Here is a 16,491-nt window from a genome sequence, read left to right on the forward strand (position 1 = left end):
CTGTAAATCACTCACTACAACACACTTAGTCCTGTCAATCACACACTACAACACACTTAGTCCTGTCAATCACACACTACAACACACTTAGTCCTGTCAACCACACACTACAAAACACTTAGTCCTGTCAACCACACACTGCAACACACTTAGTCCTGTCAACCACACACTACAACAGACTTAGTCCTGTCAATCACTCACTACAACACACTTAGTCCTGTCAACCACACACTACAACACACTTAGTCCTGTCAATCACACACTACATCACACTTAGTCCTGTCAACCACACACTACAACACACTTAGTGCTGTCAATCACACACTACAACACACTTAGTTCTGTCAATCACACAGTACACCACACTTAATCCTGTCAATCACACACTACACCACACTTAATCCTGTCAATCACACACTACAACACACTTAGTGCTGTCAATCACACACTACAACACACTTAATCCTGTCAATCACACACTACAACACACTTAGTCCTGTCAATCACACACTACAACACACTTAGTCCTGTCAATCACTCACTACAACACACTTAGTCCTGTCAATCACTCACTACAACACACATAGTCCTGTCAACCACACACTATAACACACTTAGTCCTGTCAATCACACACTACAACACACTTAGTCCTGTCAATAACACACTACAAATCACTTAGTCCTGTCAATCACACACTTAGTCCTGTCAATCACTCACTACAACACACTTAGTCCTGTCAATCACACACTACAACACACTTAGTCCTGTCAATCACTAACTACAACACACTTAGTCCTGTCAATCACACACTACATCACACTTAGTCCTGTCAACCACACACTACAACACACTTAGTCCTGTCTATCACCCTCTACAACACACACAGTCCTGTCTTTCACGCACTACAAGACACTTAGTCCAATTATTGTGCAGGCAATCCAAAAAGAATTGGAACCCCAGGTAGTGGTCAATGTTAAAAGGTTTGTAGAAAAACGAAATGACAGCATTAGACCAACAAATACATACATGTTAGGGTTTGGAATGTCAATACTTTAAGCAAATATCAAAGTGTGTTTTTACCAAATGAAAATAGAAATGTTTGTGCCAAATCCGCTGCGTTGTTTTAAATATCAGCGATTTGGTCATGGCAACATACACTGTAAAGGCCCCGAAGCCTGCTTCAGGTGTGGTGAAGTGGGGCACGATGGAAAGGTTGTCCAAAAGAACACATATGCAAAAGTTGTAAAGGTGACCACATGGCCTCCTCTAAACAATGTCCGATCTGGATAAAAGAAAAGGAAATACAAAACATTAAAGCTGCAAAACACATACCTTAGCATGAGGCCAAAAAACTTGTAAACATGTACAGTATGCCTAAACCTAAGCTGTCATCGTATGCAACTGTTTTAAAATCATCCTCAATGAAGGATATCCCGACACAAGTCTGTGAGAATGATATATCCCACATACTTCTGTAGTACCAACAACAGTTTCTGTGTCACCTAAGGACAAAAGTAAAATAAACTCGACATCGACCTCTTCAGGGTGGGCAACTGAGGTTGTAGCTGCGACTTCTGCAGCTGTTCGACGTCTACAAAGCCTGCGGCTGCAGACACCACTAAATCGTCTGGGAGACGTGACGTGTCTCCACGGAAAAACAAACCAAGACAATATAGCGATAGGCTGCCAAAGTGTGCAAAAAATCCCGTCGCTATACACAACAGATTTGGAGTTTTGGAGGAAATGAAGTTTACTCCATCACACTCTCCGACACGAGTTCAGAGTCTTTCTCCAAAAAGAATAAAGGGAGGATATCCCCGGTTAGACATAAAATATCGTGAATCATCCAACATTTATTCATTGGAATTATCGAAGTTTTATAGTAAATTTCAATGAAATACCGTTGCTCATTCAGAAACATAACCCGGTAGTCATATGTGTACAAGAAACACATTTGAAAAACACAGATAAGATAAATATAAAAACCCATACCATTTATAACCATTGTGTTCAAACAGACAGGGCCTCTAGTAGTTCTTCAATAGCAGTCCATAACAATTTCATTCATAGCCAAATAAATTTGAAAATAAATCTTCAAGCAATAGCAATCCGTCTTTCTCTTGTTAAAACAATTACCCTTTGTTCTGTATATATCCCTCCAAATGATCAACGACAGCCTCGGGAACTCATAGATTTAATACAACATTCTTCAAGTTCCTTTCTTACATATGGGCGATTTCAACTCCCATAACCCGCTATGGGGTAGTGATAAGATAACAGATAAAGGTAAACATCTGGAAGATGTAATGTCTCACCACAATCTCTATATTTTAAAAGACGGTTCTAACACGTATCTCAACCAAGCAATGGTTCATATTCTTCAATCGATATTAGTATAGTTGATCCCTCTTAACTCTTGGATTTAAACTGGTCTGTAAATGATGATCTGTGCGGAAGCGATCATTTCACTATTATTGTTAAAGCAAATAATACTCCACCAGAGAACAGTCCCGTTAAGCAATGGACACTCGACAAAGCTGATTGGCCATGTTTCGAAGCTCTGTGTCTGCAAGATGCAAGGTGAAGATAACGAACAGTGATCAATCTCATAACTCCTACAAGCAATACAAAATAGATAGTTGGGGAAACACGGACCCCTGGACACACCAGAGGTAGGATCAGGTGCCTAGGAGGAGTAAGCATCCCCTGTTGACCGGTCACACCCGCCGTGAGCCTTATATCCTGATCAGGTAAACGGAGTTATCCGCAGTCAAAATCAGTGTGCCAAGAACGGCTTAACAATCTGTACGAAACACGTCAGACAGCATTTGACCCGATGCGAGGTTGTATTGACGAACTAGATCGTTATAACGACCATAGAATTTGCGAAATGCTGACTTCAATCGAGACTGTTGAAATCCTTGTACCACCAACTTGTTAGTCAGTAGCTTACCTCGATTTAAAAACTGACTATATCCAGAACAAGCTCTTGCGTATCGAATCAGTTGAGATATATAAACACCATATGCAGGTGATAATGGAATATTGCTACACAAATATGGGAAGTTGACGATGGAGAAGCTGAAATTGTCATTTTTGATAATAAACTTTCTTTTATTCCTCATAATTATAGCAATGCTCAAAGAGAAATGTACAAAGGCTTTTGATATAATTAAAGTTGTTGCAAACACAAAATGGGGAGCAGATAAAAATACTCTTCTATATTTGTATTGCTCTCTAATCTGGTCTAAACTAGACTACGGCTGTATATTATATGGTGCTGCAAGAACATCCTATATCAAATCCCTCGATGCAGTTCACCATCAAGGACTTCGACTCTGCACAGGAGCTTTTCGAACCTCTCCTGTAGATAGTCTATATGTTGAGGCCAACGAACCACCTCTTGATCTACGTAGAATAAAACTTACATTACAATATATTGTTACATCAAAAGCAAACATTGATAATCCTGCATTTAACTGCGTTTTCCATCCGCAGTTTGAACATTTATATGACAAAAACAAGAAGTGCATAAGATCAATCGGTCTACGAGTTAAAAAAAACACATAATATATACGTGATTCTAACTTACCTTTGGACATCGTAAAACCCTCATCACCTTCTGAAATACCACCATGGAAACTACTAAAACCCAATGTAGACACATCACTTTATGAATTTAAAAAAATTTAAACAAATTCCGCCATTTTCAAGCAAAACTGATCCGAAATAAAAACAATCCAAACATACTGCAATTGATGTCTATATAGATGGTTCAAAAGACCAAAAATAAAGTCCCTACTGCAGCAGTGATCACAAGCGACGTTTTCGCTGTGCGACTTCCAAATGGAGCAACAATGCATACCTCCGAAGCAAAAGCTATTCAGCTTGCGTTTGAATACCATGATATTGATTACTGTTCGTTATCTTCACTTTGCATAAAAACTTCTAATGACAAACATTTTACTATATTCTCAGACTTCCTATCATGTCTTCAGTAAATAAACATGAATATTGATCATCCATATATTTTAGATATCTTACACCGGTACCATTTTTTAACTAAACAAGCTGAAATAGTTGAGTTCTGCTGGATCCCAAGTCACATTGGTATCCATGGCAACACCAAAGCAGACAAAGCTGCCAAAAATGCGCTTCAAGGTGATATTGTACACTTCAAAATTACATACAATAATTTGACATAAAACTATATGTTAATTCTCTTTGGCAAATCTATTGGGATTTCTGTGACACAGGTAACCTTTATTCTATTCAAAGCACAGTAAACAAATCGTGTAACATCGTAATGAAACACCACGACGAAGTAATTATTTTAAGAATACGCATCGGACATTCAAAATTAACCCATTCGTACCTACTAAACAGAGACCATCAGCCTGAATGCATATCTTGTGACTGTCCATTAACTATACATCACATTCTTTTAGAATGTAGTGATTTCACGCCCATACGAAATAGACTTTTTAATAGTGTACAATCAATGAAAGAACTTTTTACAAATATCGACAATCATTATATTATACAATACTTACAAGAATGCGACTTTTACAGAAACATTTGAAAACTTTTACAATACAACTGTTTGTGTACACGAATTGTTTTTTCATTTTTTAATCTGTTTATATATTTTTAACTTGTATGTCCATCGGATGGAACGTTAAAGGGTGTCCGGTGTCAAGGATCACAACCCCCCTTGGCACGCAAAACACCGCTTCCCTGTGCCGTCAGGTAAACTCAAACACTCACAACCAAACATCATTCAATTAGTTAACCGTCGTAAAATGGCTGAAATATTGCCAAAACGGCGTAAACCCTCAATCAATAAATAAGTATTGTACAATACTTTGACATAAATTCAAAATTAAACTGTTTACGTATTACAATGTTGATACTATGATATGAATTCAGCGAAGAACACAGTCAGGGGTCGGTGCACCGGAATTAAGATATACTTCTTCGCTCTGTCATTTCCCTCAGTGGTCTTTTCAAATGAAGTGAGTATCCTCGCCATGGCGTCACGGCGGTGTTATTGAGCCCATCTGTCATGCATGGCTATATTTGATCCTTATGGTGATGATGTTAGCATCATCATCGTATCAAATCTTGACGATGTGGTAAAGGATAATGCTGACGATGTGGATAAGAAAGCAAATTTGATTTGTATTGCTACAGCTCATCTTACCCGCTGTCAACAGAAAACAGTACATTAATGAAAGAATAGGTATTCTGGTACACCATACATTATCTCAAAAATAATGTCAGTGACGTTGACGCACCTGTTTTCCCCGTACTTCCTGTTGTCGGTGACGTTGACGCACCTGTTTCCCCAGTCCTTCCTGTCGACGATGACGTTGACGCACCTGTTTTCCCAGTATTTCTTGTTGACGGTGATTTTGACGTATGTTGTTCCACTGTAACGTTAATCACTTGTCCGTCTAATTCGCACATAAGAACCATACCTGGTGTGTACTGCAATGTGTATTCCACACCGTTTGCCAGAGCTTTAAAAAGAAAACAATGTAAACCTTTCTCCTTAGGGACACTTGCTACTAGTCTACGGATGCATTTTATTCAAAACGATGAAAGCGAAAAATAATTTGTTTTTATAAAGTAAAATGAATATAATGTACCGTATGATATTACTTTCGAATGATTTCTAGATTAATTCAAAAAGAGCGACAAAGCATTGTGTAGAGCTGAATAGGGAGGGATAATATATCTTAAATTTGAACATCATGGAAAATTTACAAGTCCCATATATTGGTTAGGTATTTTCAAACCATGCATCCATTTTGTTTGTTTATATCAAATGTCCTAAACGAAAATGAACGCCCCTATCAAATCAGAGTAGGTGTGGTACTGAATAAAAATCCAAATTAGGTAACAGTGAGATCAAACAAAACATGCAGTATATTTAATAACAAAAGGGATATTGTTCAAGATAATTAGAACATGGAGACTCTTCAAAATCATTACAACAGGTAAAATGTGTTGGATAATTACAACAGGTAAAATGTGTTAGATAATTACAACATGTAAAATGTGTTATATATTTACAACAGGTAAAATGTGTTGGATAATTACAACAGGTAAAATGTGTTAGATAATTACAACAGGTAAAATGTGTTAGATAATTACAATAGGTAAAATGTGTTATATAATTATAACAGGTAAAATGTGTTATATAATTACAACAGGTAAAATATGTTAGATAATTGCGACAGGTAAAATGTGTTAGATAATTACAACAGGTAAAATGTGTTAGATAATTACAACAGGTAAAATGTTTTCGATAATTACAACAGGTAAAATGTGTTAGATAATTACAACAGGTAAAATGTGTTAGATAATCACAACAGGTAAAATGTGTTATATAATTACAACAGGTAAAATGTGTTAGATAATTACAACAGGTAAAATGTGTTCGATAATTACAACAGGTAAAATGTGTTAGATAATCACAACAGGTAAAATGTGTTAGATAATGACAATAGGGAAACTCTGCTAGATAATTAACTTTGCTAGATTTATTGTAAATTATTTTATATCGCAAATCGATGCATCAGTTATCAATATTGTAAGTGAAACTATGATTTTGATTTTTGTTTTGTTCTTCTATAGTGATTCAAACCATCAAAGATTGTTTTTACTATAGTAAATCAATGTACCAAACTTGTTGAGGTCGGAAAGTTCTGAATGTAGTCATTCAACGAATAAAAGTTTTTAAATTCTATAAATGAAAGTACAAAATGCTGTAATATAATAAAAAACGTATTCTTTAACATGTAGTATATTTTGTTTGAGTTGGCGGGACTCTGTGATCAAACCACTTTTTCTAACATAAGGAAAATAACCTGTAGCGCCCGGTGTGCACCAGATGGTGAGTGTTGTTGTGCTCCTCAGGCATGTAGCATAACTGTTCTCCTCCCCCTTTATAATCATTCCCGTGCTGGAGTAGTTAAAGGAGTCGTGTTCACAGGACACCTTGATGTGAGTATCATTGTGGACGGCGTGCGCTCTAAATCCTGAAACTGATGATAGGGTTGAAATGTCTATCACAAGTAAATTCTGAAACTGACTAAATGATTCACGGGCCTAATCTTGCAGCCCTTCACCGGCAATGGTGACGTCTCCATATGAGTGAAAAATTCTCAAGAAGGGCGTTAAACAATATACAACCAATCTCAAGTAAATTCTGAAACTGACAATAGTTATGAAATGATTATATCACCTGTCCTAATTATGCCCCCGAGATCGAAGATAGGGGGGGGGGGCATATTGTTTTTGTCCTGTATGTCATTCTGTCATTCTTTCTGAAACTTTAACCTTGCTAATAACTTTTGATATTTCACATGAGTATTCCCTGTGATAAGAACTTTCTGTGGGTACCAACATTTTTTACCCTTGGAGTTTGATCTACTCTTTGAAAACTTCAACCTTGCTAATACATTTTGAACAGTAAGTGATCTAATCTTGAGCTTTGATATTTCACATGAGTATTCCTTGTGACAACACCTTTCCGTTGGTACTAAACTTTTTGACCTTGACATTTGACCAAGTTTAAAAAAATTGACATTGGTCATAACTTCTAAATTGTAAATATTAGAGCTTTCATATTGTACATGAGCATTTCTTGTGACAGTATCTTTCTACTGCTACCAAGATATTTGTCATTGTGACCTTGCCCACCTTCGGAATTGGGCATTATCGGGGGCATTAAATTGTGTTTTACAAACACATCTTGTTTTTCCCTTGAAATAAAATTCTGAAAAATCGAGTATTTTAAATATTTCCGCCTATGACAGGCCATACTAGTCTGAATTTCGCTGCTGTCATAGGCTGTCATAGGCGAGAAACGACTCCGTGACCTGGACCGGTAAATGTCCTAGTAAAAATAAACAAGTGAAATCGAGAGAACGATGACGTATATCTTTGTTATTTTAAGAACCAGTGACTTGAAATTTGGCATCCAAATAGTTAAAACATTAATCTATGCAAGGAAAACGACAAATTACGCATAGCTTACCTAGTTTAAGATTTTTTAGGCATTTGAAGCGAGTGGTTAGTTTTTTTTTTTTATCTGTGTCAGAGTTAGACCCCTTTCTATATTTATGGTATCACAGAGTTCGGGCCCAAAACGGGCTTAGCCCCTGTGCTCATAACTCTTATAAGCAATACAAAATAGATAGTTGGGCAAACGCGGACCCCTGGACACACCATCAGTTATACCATTCAATGAAAATTGATCACGTTATTTGAGACTCTTTACAATCTGCCACGAGTGATACCAATATAAACTTACCACATGGTTTGAGTAGATAGGATTCATTCTTCTCTGTTCCATCGGAGCAGTTTATTTCTACCAACAGATACTTCCCAGCGTGCATTGTATGAATAAAAGTCATATTAAATGTCAGAATTTGGGTCATTTCGTTATAGATACCGTTAATACATTTAGTTTGAAAACATTGGACGAGATAGTTGTCGTCTGATTGTGTAGGGTCGGACGTGACGCTGATATAAAGTACATTTATTTCACATTTGGTCTCAATTTCTAATTCCCTTTGCTGTTCATGACACCAGCCTTGTTCAAATTCATCAGTCTTTATAAGAGGAGTCCAAATACCTAAATGGAATAAGAAAGCAATATAATTTGTCTTAATCTTGTGAACAGTCCGAGTGTTTACAATGTAGAATTCATTTCCAAAGATAAACAGGGTTAAAGTTCATCAATATGACCATGAGTAATGACGTCATATCTTTATTCATATTCTGCGTTCATTTGAAAAGTTAATATGATGTAAGCTTCTTAGACTGAACTACATGTTTAACCGTCAGGTTTACCTGACCTTTGACCCCTGATCTTGATGATGGTCATTCCTAATGGATGTTAAACTTGGAAAGTTTGATATATCCATTTATATGCAGTATGAGTTTTTACTAGTCTTTTACTTTATTCTGTAGCGTAAGCACGGTGGGGATAGTAACATGCCACCTTAAACACACAACTAAATCAGGATAAAGAGACAGATGTTTAATTAAGTAATGGTTTGTTAAAACAGATAACCATGATGTCACCATTGAAATAGTGATTCAAGCTTTCAATCATTTTATATGATTTTGTTTTGTGGTTTGAAGCATGATATGCATGTATAACACATTCTTAAAAGACTCAGACAGACGCTCTAAGTTTTTTAAAGATAAAAAAATTAATAAAGTTAATTGTTGATATTTTTTTCCCCATCTACGGATAAAATCTTCAAAAAACAAAAAAAAAAAACAAAAACAAAACAAAAACAAAACAACAACAACAACAAAACATGTCAATGTACAAAACGAAGATATCGGACATAGGTGTCTTAAGAAAAGAAATTAAAATGAAATTATGAAAAATTACGAATTTCAAATTTCAACCTAACCCGATTGGAATTATAAAGTCATATGGGTTATTGTAAAACAAAACACCACCCACATCCTCTTGATATAAATGGTTTATAAATTTAATGAAATAATAAAGGAAACTAATTTTTATATGAAAAATATACAATTAGCAACAATCTAATTATATTAGTAATTTCTATAAATTTAGATCGAGATCAGTCCTTTTTTTCTCTAATTTCCTTCAAATCTAAAATATGGGGACATCTTTTGAGTTTGGTATTTTTTTCCATTTTTTATTTCATTTTTCTGAGTGACTCGGGTGACCTATTGCTATTAGTGTTCGTCTGGCGTTGTGCGGTGTGTGACGTCCATTAACAAGTTCTTCCGAGAAACTACTGGGCCATCTTGGTATGCAGGATTTGTAGGTGAAGGAGACCGGAAACTGTAAATTGCATGACCCCCAACCTAAGGGGCCTTAATTGCAGGGTTAAAACTGTAAAATGTATGTATTACTTTTAAAATTTGATTTACTCCTGGGCATCTAGCAGAGAAAGTGAATATATACTAATGATAACCAAGAAAGCTTCTACCAAAATTGTAAATGTCATGACCATCGGGTTAGGGTTCTGACCCCAGAGTGGTGCCAAACTTGGTATATAGTGTTTATGTGTAAAACACTTAAATAACATCTTCCTAAGTGGTATTGTTACGGAATTAAAACTAAATGGAGAAAGAGCAGGTAGTCCTCACTAAAATTGTAAATTTGATGATGCCTGGGGTAGGGTTTTGGTATCAGGGTGGGGCCAAAATGGTCAGTTATTAAATGTGAGAGCAATACAAATTTGGTATGAAGAATTTTTGGAACAAGGGGGACATAAGTTGTAAATTTCAGGATTCCTGCACCCCTGGGGCATTGGGGGTGGGGCTAAAACTTCCCAAAATTGACCAATTTTCAAAACTCTTCTTTACTAGAACCGCACGTTTAAAAAAACTAAATACATAGTGATGTAGAGCAGGAAGGCCTCTACCAAAATTGTAAAATTCATGATCCCCACTGGGAAACTTTCTCAATTGCGGGTGCGGGTTTGAATCCCGCTCGCATCGGTAAGTGAGAAAGTTTCCCAGCTTACTTTCGGAAGGTCGGTGGTCTCTTTCCAGGTACATTGTATCTGGGTTCTCTCTTACACCAATAAAAAATGGGCACCTCCATATAACTGAAAAATTGTTGAGTGTGGCGAATAACAGGAAAACAATCAATCAATCAATCATGATCCCCGGGGTAATGGTTCTGGTGGGGCCAAACTTACTATACTGGGTTTATGTGTAAAACAAACTTGATGAATAACATCTTTTGTGTCATTGGTATAAAATTGAAACTAAATGGATATTTAGAAAGAGGAGGTAGTCCTTTGCCAAAATTATAATTTTGACGATCCCTGGAGTAGAAGGTCTGATCCCAGGGTAGGGCCAAACTTAGTACATAGTATTTATGTGTAAGTTTGCTGATACTGTATAAAATCTAAATACATACTTGAAAATCGCAGAAAAGGATGTACAAAAAATGGTGAATTTCACAACCCATGATTTTAACTATAGGATGTGTCCAAATTAGTAATATCTTTTAATGTCAATACACCTATTATATTATGTAAAGCCTTTCATCGGTGTATGCATTGTTGAGGGCAGTGAAGTTTTAAGAACAAATCTTGATTGATACTGTTGCTGAACATTAGAATTTAGGTTAGGTATTCAGAACAGGATTTTCTTTCTAGATTTCATAGCCGTTGGGGGTAGTGGTACTTTTTCACTAGCACTCAGGTGACCGATTAGGCCTGTGGGCCTCTTGTTTTTAAATATATTTGTCAGATATATATCTTTTTTTCCAAACGACATTTTCTTGAATATTTTAGTCGTAGAATAATAGATGTTTACAGAAAGCTGTTATAATTTTCATAGAGTAGAACATTTACACAGATCTTAGATATCATTATTATCAAATGAAAGCGAAGTGTGGAGTTTTGAAACTCTTATTTGCAAACAAAATACCATTTTTTTCATTCCAGAAAAAATCACAAATACTGCATATAAAACAATTGATAGCTTGTATCGCTCTTTCGAAGTTGAGATCGTGTTTCATAAAAGGTGCTTTAACATGGCACTGAATAAAAATTCCAGTGTATAAATAGACCACCTTAATGTAGACAACCACATAAACCGGGACTAAGAAAGTACAATACAATCATCTGCTTACTTCCGGTTTCTTCTAATCTCACTTAGTACAGGGTTAAATGATGATTAAACAAGTCTGCCTGAATACAGCTTTTTTTGTAAAGTACAGGAACATAATAGAAAAGTACATAGGAAAAATTTACCTGGAAGTGAAAAAAAAAGGAAAATTATCCTCTCCAACATTCTCTTCATGTCCTTGGGTTTAGTGAAATGTTCATACGTTCTTAGATACTATATCCATTTACGTTTTGATAGAGTGATACTCCAATTGAAGGAATACTGAAAACGGAAGCAAAATCTGGATGTTCCGTTGTAGATAAATAACTCTACAAAAATAAAATACGTGGTAATTAATTGACTTACCGGGGTTAGATATACCCGTCTTAATACGGTCTACGTATTCCTGTTCTTTAAAAATTGTATACGGTGTAAATATTGATAAGACACGTAATGCATTACAACGAAGGTATGTATGACTACCGGTGCAGTAGATAGATGTGAAGTGTATAGTGTATATACATTAAATGTGTGTCTTCCTCTTAATTTTGTGTTCTTTACGGAATTCATAGGACAATGACCACTGTTCGTTATCTTCATTTGTTCACATATTTGTAATTTCTTAATACCTGCGCACCGTAGGTCAAATACCAAAACTGTTAAATCTGGGGATTTATTTCAGTTTATGAAATTAAAATATTGTCATTCGATTTGTCACAAAAGCGTTGCTGTAAAAACAATAAATGTTTCAAAATAACAACTTTGGATTATTACATGTACTATCGCTCCGATAACTGCGTGTCACTTCGACCGTGCAAATTTCATTCACTCATTGGCCTGGTTTCAATAAAAGCGAGTTTGGATGACCATGTTACACCACTCATTCAATGTGATGGGTCATTGAAAACGAAAGTAAAATAGGATTCTTTAAAATTTATGAGAAATGTCCCCCCAAAATTTGCAGGGTGGATCGAGCGAAGTGTCACGCTGCTATTGTAACGATAATAATATATCGGTCGTGAATTCGTGTAAATTTCATAGGTTTGGTTCGTTTTTATGTTGTATATAACAATATTTCTGTGCATTTGTGAAAACATCCTAATGAACTAAAATATTGAGAGAGAGAGAGAGAGAGAGAGAGAGAGAGAGAGAGAGAGAGAGGTTAGTTTTCTATAACTTAGATGATTTATTCAAATACACCAAAATATTTATATTTTTTTTTCAGGAAAAACACCAACTTGAAAAGATATTATATTTTTCAATCACTCACGAACTGTTGACATTATTATTTTGATATCTGCACCTCACAAATAATCTTCAGAATCACCGCTACCATTGTAGAAAAGTGGTTGATTGTGCACGAGAGGGAGCGTTAGTGTTTACTCGACTGTTGAAATGACTGATCGGAACTTACATACTAGACCCCCATTGATACATGTAGTAGTATTACCTGTCGTTCACGTCATCCCCAAACCAATGTTTGTTTCACGTCCCACGGAGAATTCTTCCCCTATAGTGAGACGTCACCAGTTGTACGAGAAGTACTGGAAATTTTAGACCGAGGTGTAGCGCTCAGGGCCGTAGCAGTGTGGGTTCTTTAACGTGTAGCGCTCAGGGCCGTAGCAGTGTGGGTTCTTTAACGTGTAGCGCTCAGGGCCGTAGCAGTGTGGGTTCTTTAACGTGTAGCGCTCAGGGCCGCAGCAGTGTGGGTTCTTTAACGTGTAGCGCTCAGGGCCGCAGCAGTGTGGGTTCTTTAACGTGTAGCGCTCAGGGCCGTAGCAGTGTGGGTTCTTTAACGTGTAGCGCTAAGGGCCGAAGCAGTGTGGGTTCTTTAACGTGCCAATGCCTGCCGAGACACAGGATGTCCGTTTCCTTTTTATCAAAATAGACCTACTTACCATTATAAAAGTTTTAATGACCTGATTGTAAGCTGTAATTTACATTTCATTTAGTGCCAAATCTGTTTAAAACCAGAATATCACCTGAATCAAGGCCACTACTACTACTACTTATCTCTAAATTAACTTATAGCTGATATATGAATTCATAAGTATTCTCAGTTTCCACCATATTAGTTGAGTGATCAAGTATTCTCTTGTTTAAGTATTGAGTATGCATGTAATTATAGGGATGGTTTTGTTATACATCACATCAGTGACTACGATTAACCTGTACGGGCAGACACATAAATGCAACTATATTTGCAGTTAACATATAAATACAAGAGACCCATGGGCCACATTGCTCACCTGAGTCACCTTGGCTCATACTTAAAGATTTTCCCTATATATTCGCATGCAAATTTTTTATCCCTATTGTGGCCCCAACGTACTCCTGGGGGTCATGTTTTTTTTTCAAAATTGGAATGTGGACTATGTCGGGAAGCTTTCATGTGAATGTAAACTATTCTGGCCCAGTGATTTTTCAGAAGATTTTCCCTATATATTTGCATGTAAAACTTTGATCCCCCTTGTGGTCCCATCCTAACCCCGGGGGCCATGATTTTAACAAACTTAAATCTGCACTATGTCAGGAAGCTGTCAGGTATATCAGCTTTTCTGACTCAATGGTTCTTGAGAAGAAGAATTTTAAAGATTTTAACCAAATATTTGTATGTAAAACTTTGACCCCCCTTGTGGCCCCACTCTACCTCCGGGGGGGGGGGTAGGGGGGGGCATGATTTTAATTTGAACAAACACGAATCTGCACTATGTTAGGAAGCTTTCATGTAAATATAACCTTTTCTGGCTCTGTGGTTCTTGAGAAGACGTTTTACAAAATTTCCTATATATTTGTGTGTAAAATTTTGATCCCCTATTGTGGCCTCACCCAACCCCCGGGGGCCATGATTTTAAGAAACTTGAATATGTACTATGTCAGTAAGCTTTCATGTACATCTCAGCTTTTCTGGCCCAGTGGTTCTTGAGAAGAAGATTTTTAAATGACCTCACCCTATTTTTGTGATTATCTCCCCTTTGAAAGGGACATGACCATTCATTTGAACAAACTTGAAAGCCCTTCACCCAAGGATGCTTTTGGCCAAGTTTGGTTGAAATTGGCCCAGTGGTTTTGGAGAAGAAATCAAAAATGTAAAACGTTTACAGACGGACAAAAGGCGATCAGAAATCTCACTTGAGATTTCAGTTCAGGTGAGCTAAAAAACACAGAGAAATCACTGACCATTATCTTCAGATATAATGGATTGAACAAACAGCATTAAATGTGTCCTTCACATCATGCAATATCTAGATGGATAAACATGGGTAATTAGCACTGCAGGCTTACAAAGAGCACATTAAATGTAGACGGCTGTCAATGCAGGGCTACAGTAATTATCCAAGTGTGCACCTGTCGCTAAAATTATTCCTTGAAATATGTCTGTATCCCTACATTAAACACAATGTTAATCCATTATACAGACTACAACACACTTAGATAGGACTGTCAACCATACACTACAACACACTTAGCCCTGTCAATCACACACTACAACACACATAGTCCTGTCAACCACACACTACAACACACTTAGTCCTGTTAATCACACACTACAACACACTTAGTCCTGTCAACCACACACTACAACACACTTATTCCTGTGAACTACACACTACAACACACTTAGTCCTGTCAACCACACACTACAACACACTTAGTTCTGTCAACCACACACTACAACACACTTACTCCTGTCAACCACAAACTACAGCACACTTAGTCCTTTCAATCACACACTACAACATACTTAGTCCTGTCAACCACACACTACAACACACTTAGTCCTGTCAACCACACACTACAACACACTTACTCCTGTCAACCACAAACTACAACACACTTAGTCCTGTCAACCACACACTACAACACACTTACTCCTGTCAACCACAAACTACAACACACTTAGTCCTGTCAACCACAAACTACAACATACTTAGCAGGACTTTCAAAAGTAGCCGGTAGATGGCGGATTTCCGCCGCCTATAGTAACATTAGGTGCTGGCTACTTTAGTGACAAAAATGTATGTCCAATGAAAAAAAACTTTTATAAAACTTTAAACATCTTCCAAACTTTAGTAGACTCAGAAATCGCGGCCGTATCAACCAGGATGTAAAAACGTGTTTACTTGCGCTAAATTTAGTTCAGGTAAATACCGGCACCTGATTGGTCGTCTGTTGGTGTAGAAAATAATACGTCAATTGCAATAGTCGGAAAGCCTCGGATTTACCCAATTCGTGACAACACAGACGAGAAGTTCCGAAAGATAACAACAAGTTATTAACGAAAGTAGAATTTTTCAGCACAAATTCGCTATGTTACCAACAAATCTGTAGCTGTTAACTTGAATTTGTGGAAAAATAAAATTATAGGTCATTTAAATGAACGTAAAAATCAATGATGTTGACGGAATGAAGAGAACAAATACCCTGTTCAGTTTCGGCTTTAAAAACGCCAGAAGTGAAAGTGATACGAGTATAATATCAATCAACAATTTTAAAGCGAAAACAGAATTTAATCAGGAAAGATTTCAGACTTGCTATTTTTTTTAATTTGCAAATGCCCATGTACGTGGTATTAAATAAAAACGAAAGTAGAATTTTTCAGCACAAATTCGCTATGTTACCAAAAAAACTGTAGCTGTTAACTTGAATTTGTGGAAAAATAAAATTATAGGTCATTTAAATGTTACTTATTAATTTGTAATAAAGATTGTTTGGGTTTTATTTTAAAAAAATATTGGGGTGAGCAAAACATGCAGTTTAGTTCATTTCAACAATACTTTCTGCATGTAGAAACTTTCTTACAAAACAATTCAGTCTTATAAACTTTCAGTACAAATGTAGAAATAAAAGTGAAAGTTTCT

General features: G+C 36.5%; 1 protein-coding gene across 3 annotated transcripts; it reads right to left on the reverse strand.

Annotated features, from left to right (window-relative positions):
* Nucleotides 1-4,472: 4,472 nt before the first annotated feature.
* LOC130046666 (uncharacterized) lies at nt 4,473-14,291 on the reverse strand. 3 transcript variants are annotated; one of them, XM_056147407.1, is made up of 6 exons: nt 13,080-14,275; nt 11,776-11,958; nt 8,325-8,648; nt 6,877-7,053; nt 5,299-5,523; nt 4,473-5,207 (listed from the first exon to the last, which is right to left on the reverse strand). In XM_056147407.1, the coding sequence occupies exons 2-6, from the start codon at nt 11,822-11,824 to the stop codon at nt 5,119-5,121; spliced, it is 864 nt and encodes a 287-aa protein (XP_056003382.1). In that variant the 5' UTR covers nt 11,825-11,958; nt 13,080-14,275; the 3' UTR covers nt 4,473-5,118. The 3 variants fall into 3 exon arrangements, with proteins under 3 accessions (XP_056003382.1, XP_056003383.1, XP_056003384.1); XM_056147408.1 differs by lacking the exon at nt 13,080-14,275 and adding an exon at nt 11,996-12,046 and having other exon boundaries at nt 11,776-11,911; XM_056147409.1 differs by lacking the exon at nt 6,877-7,053 and having other exon boundaries at nt 13,080-14,291.
* Nucleotides 14,292-16,491: the final 2,200 nt, after the last annotated feature.

This window comes from Ostrea edulis, chromosome 8 (genome assembly GCF_947568905.1).
Source record: "Ostrea edulis chromosome 8, xbOstEdul1.1, whole genome shotgun sequence".
Taxonomy (NCBI): domain Eukaryota; kingdom Metazoa; phylum Mollusca; class Bivalvia; order Ostreida; family Ostreidae; genus Ostrea; species Ostrea edulis.

Coding starts and splice junctions, on each gene's coding strand:
- LOC130046666 (XM_056147407.1), bottom strand. CDS start 11,824: ATGAAGAGAATGTTGGAGAGGATAATTTTCCTTTTTTTTTCACTTCCA. Junction 7,054..8,324: donor CTATCTACTCAAACCATGTG/GTAAGTTTATAT, acceptor CCCTATCATCAG/TTTCAGGATTTAGAGCGCAC. Junction 5,524..6,876: donor GTGCACACCGGGCGCTACAG/GTTATTTTCCTT, acceptor TTCTTTTTAAAG/CTCTGGCAAACGGTGTGGAA.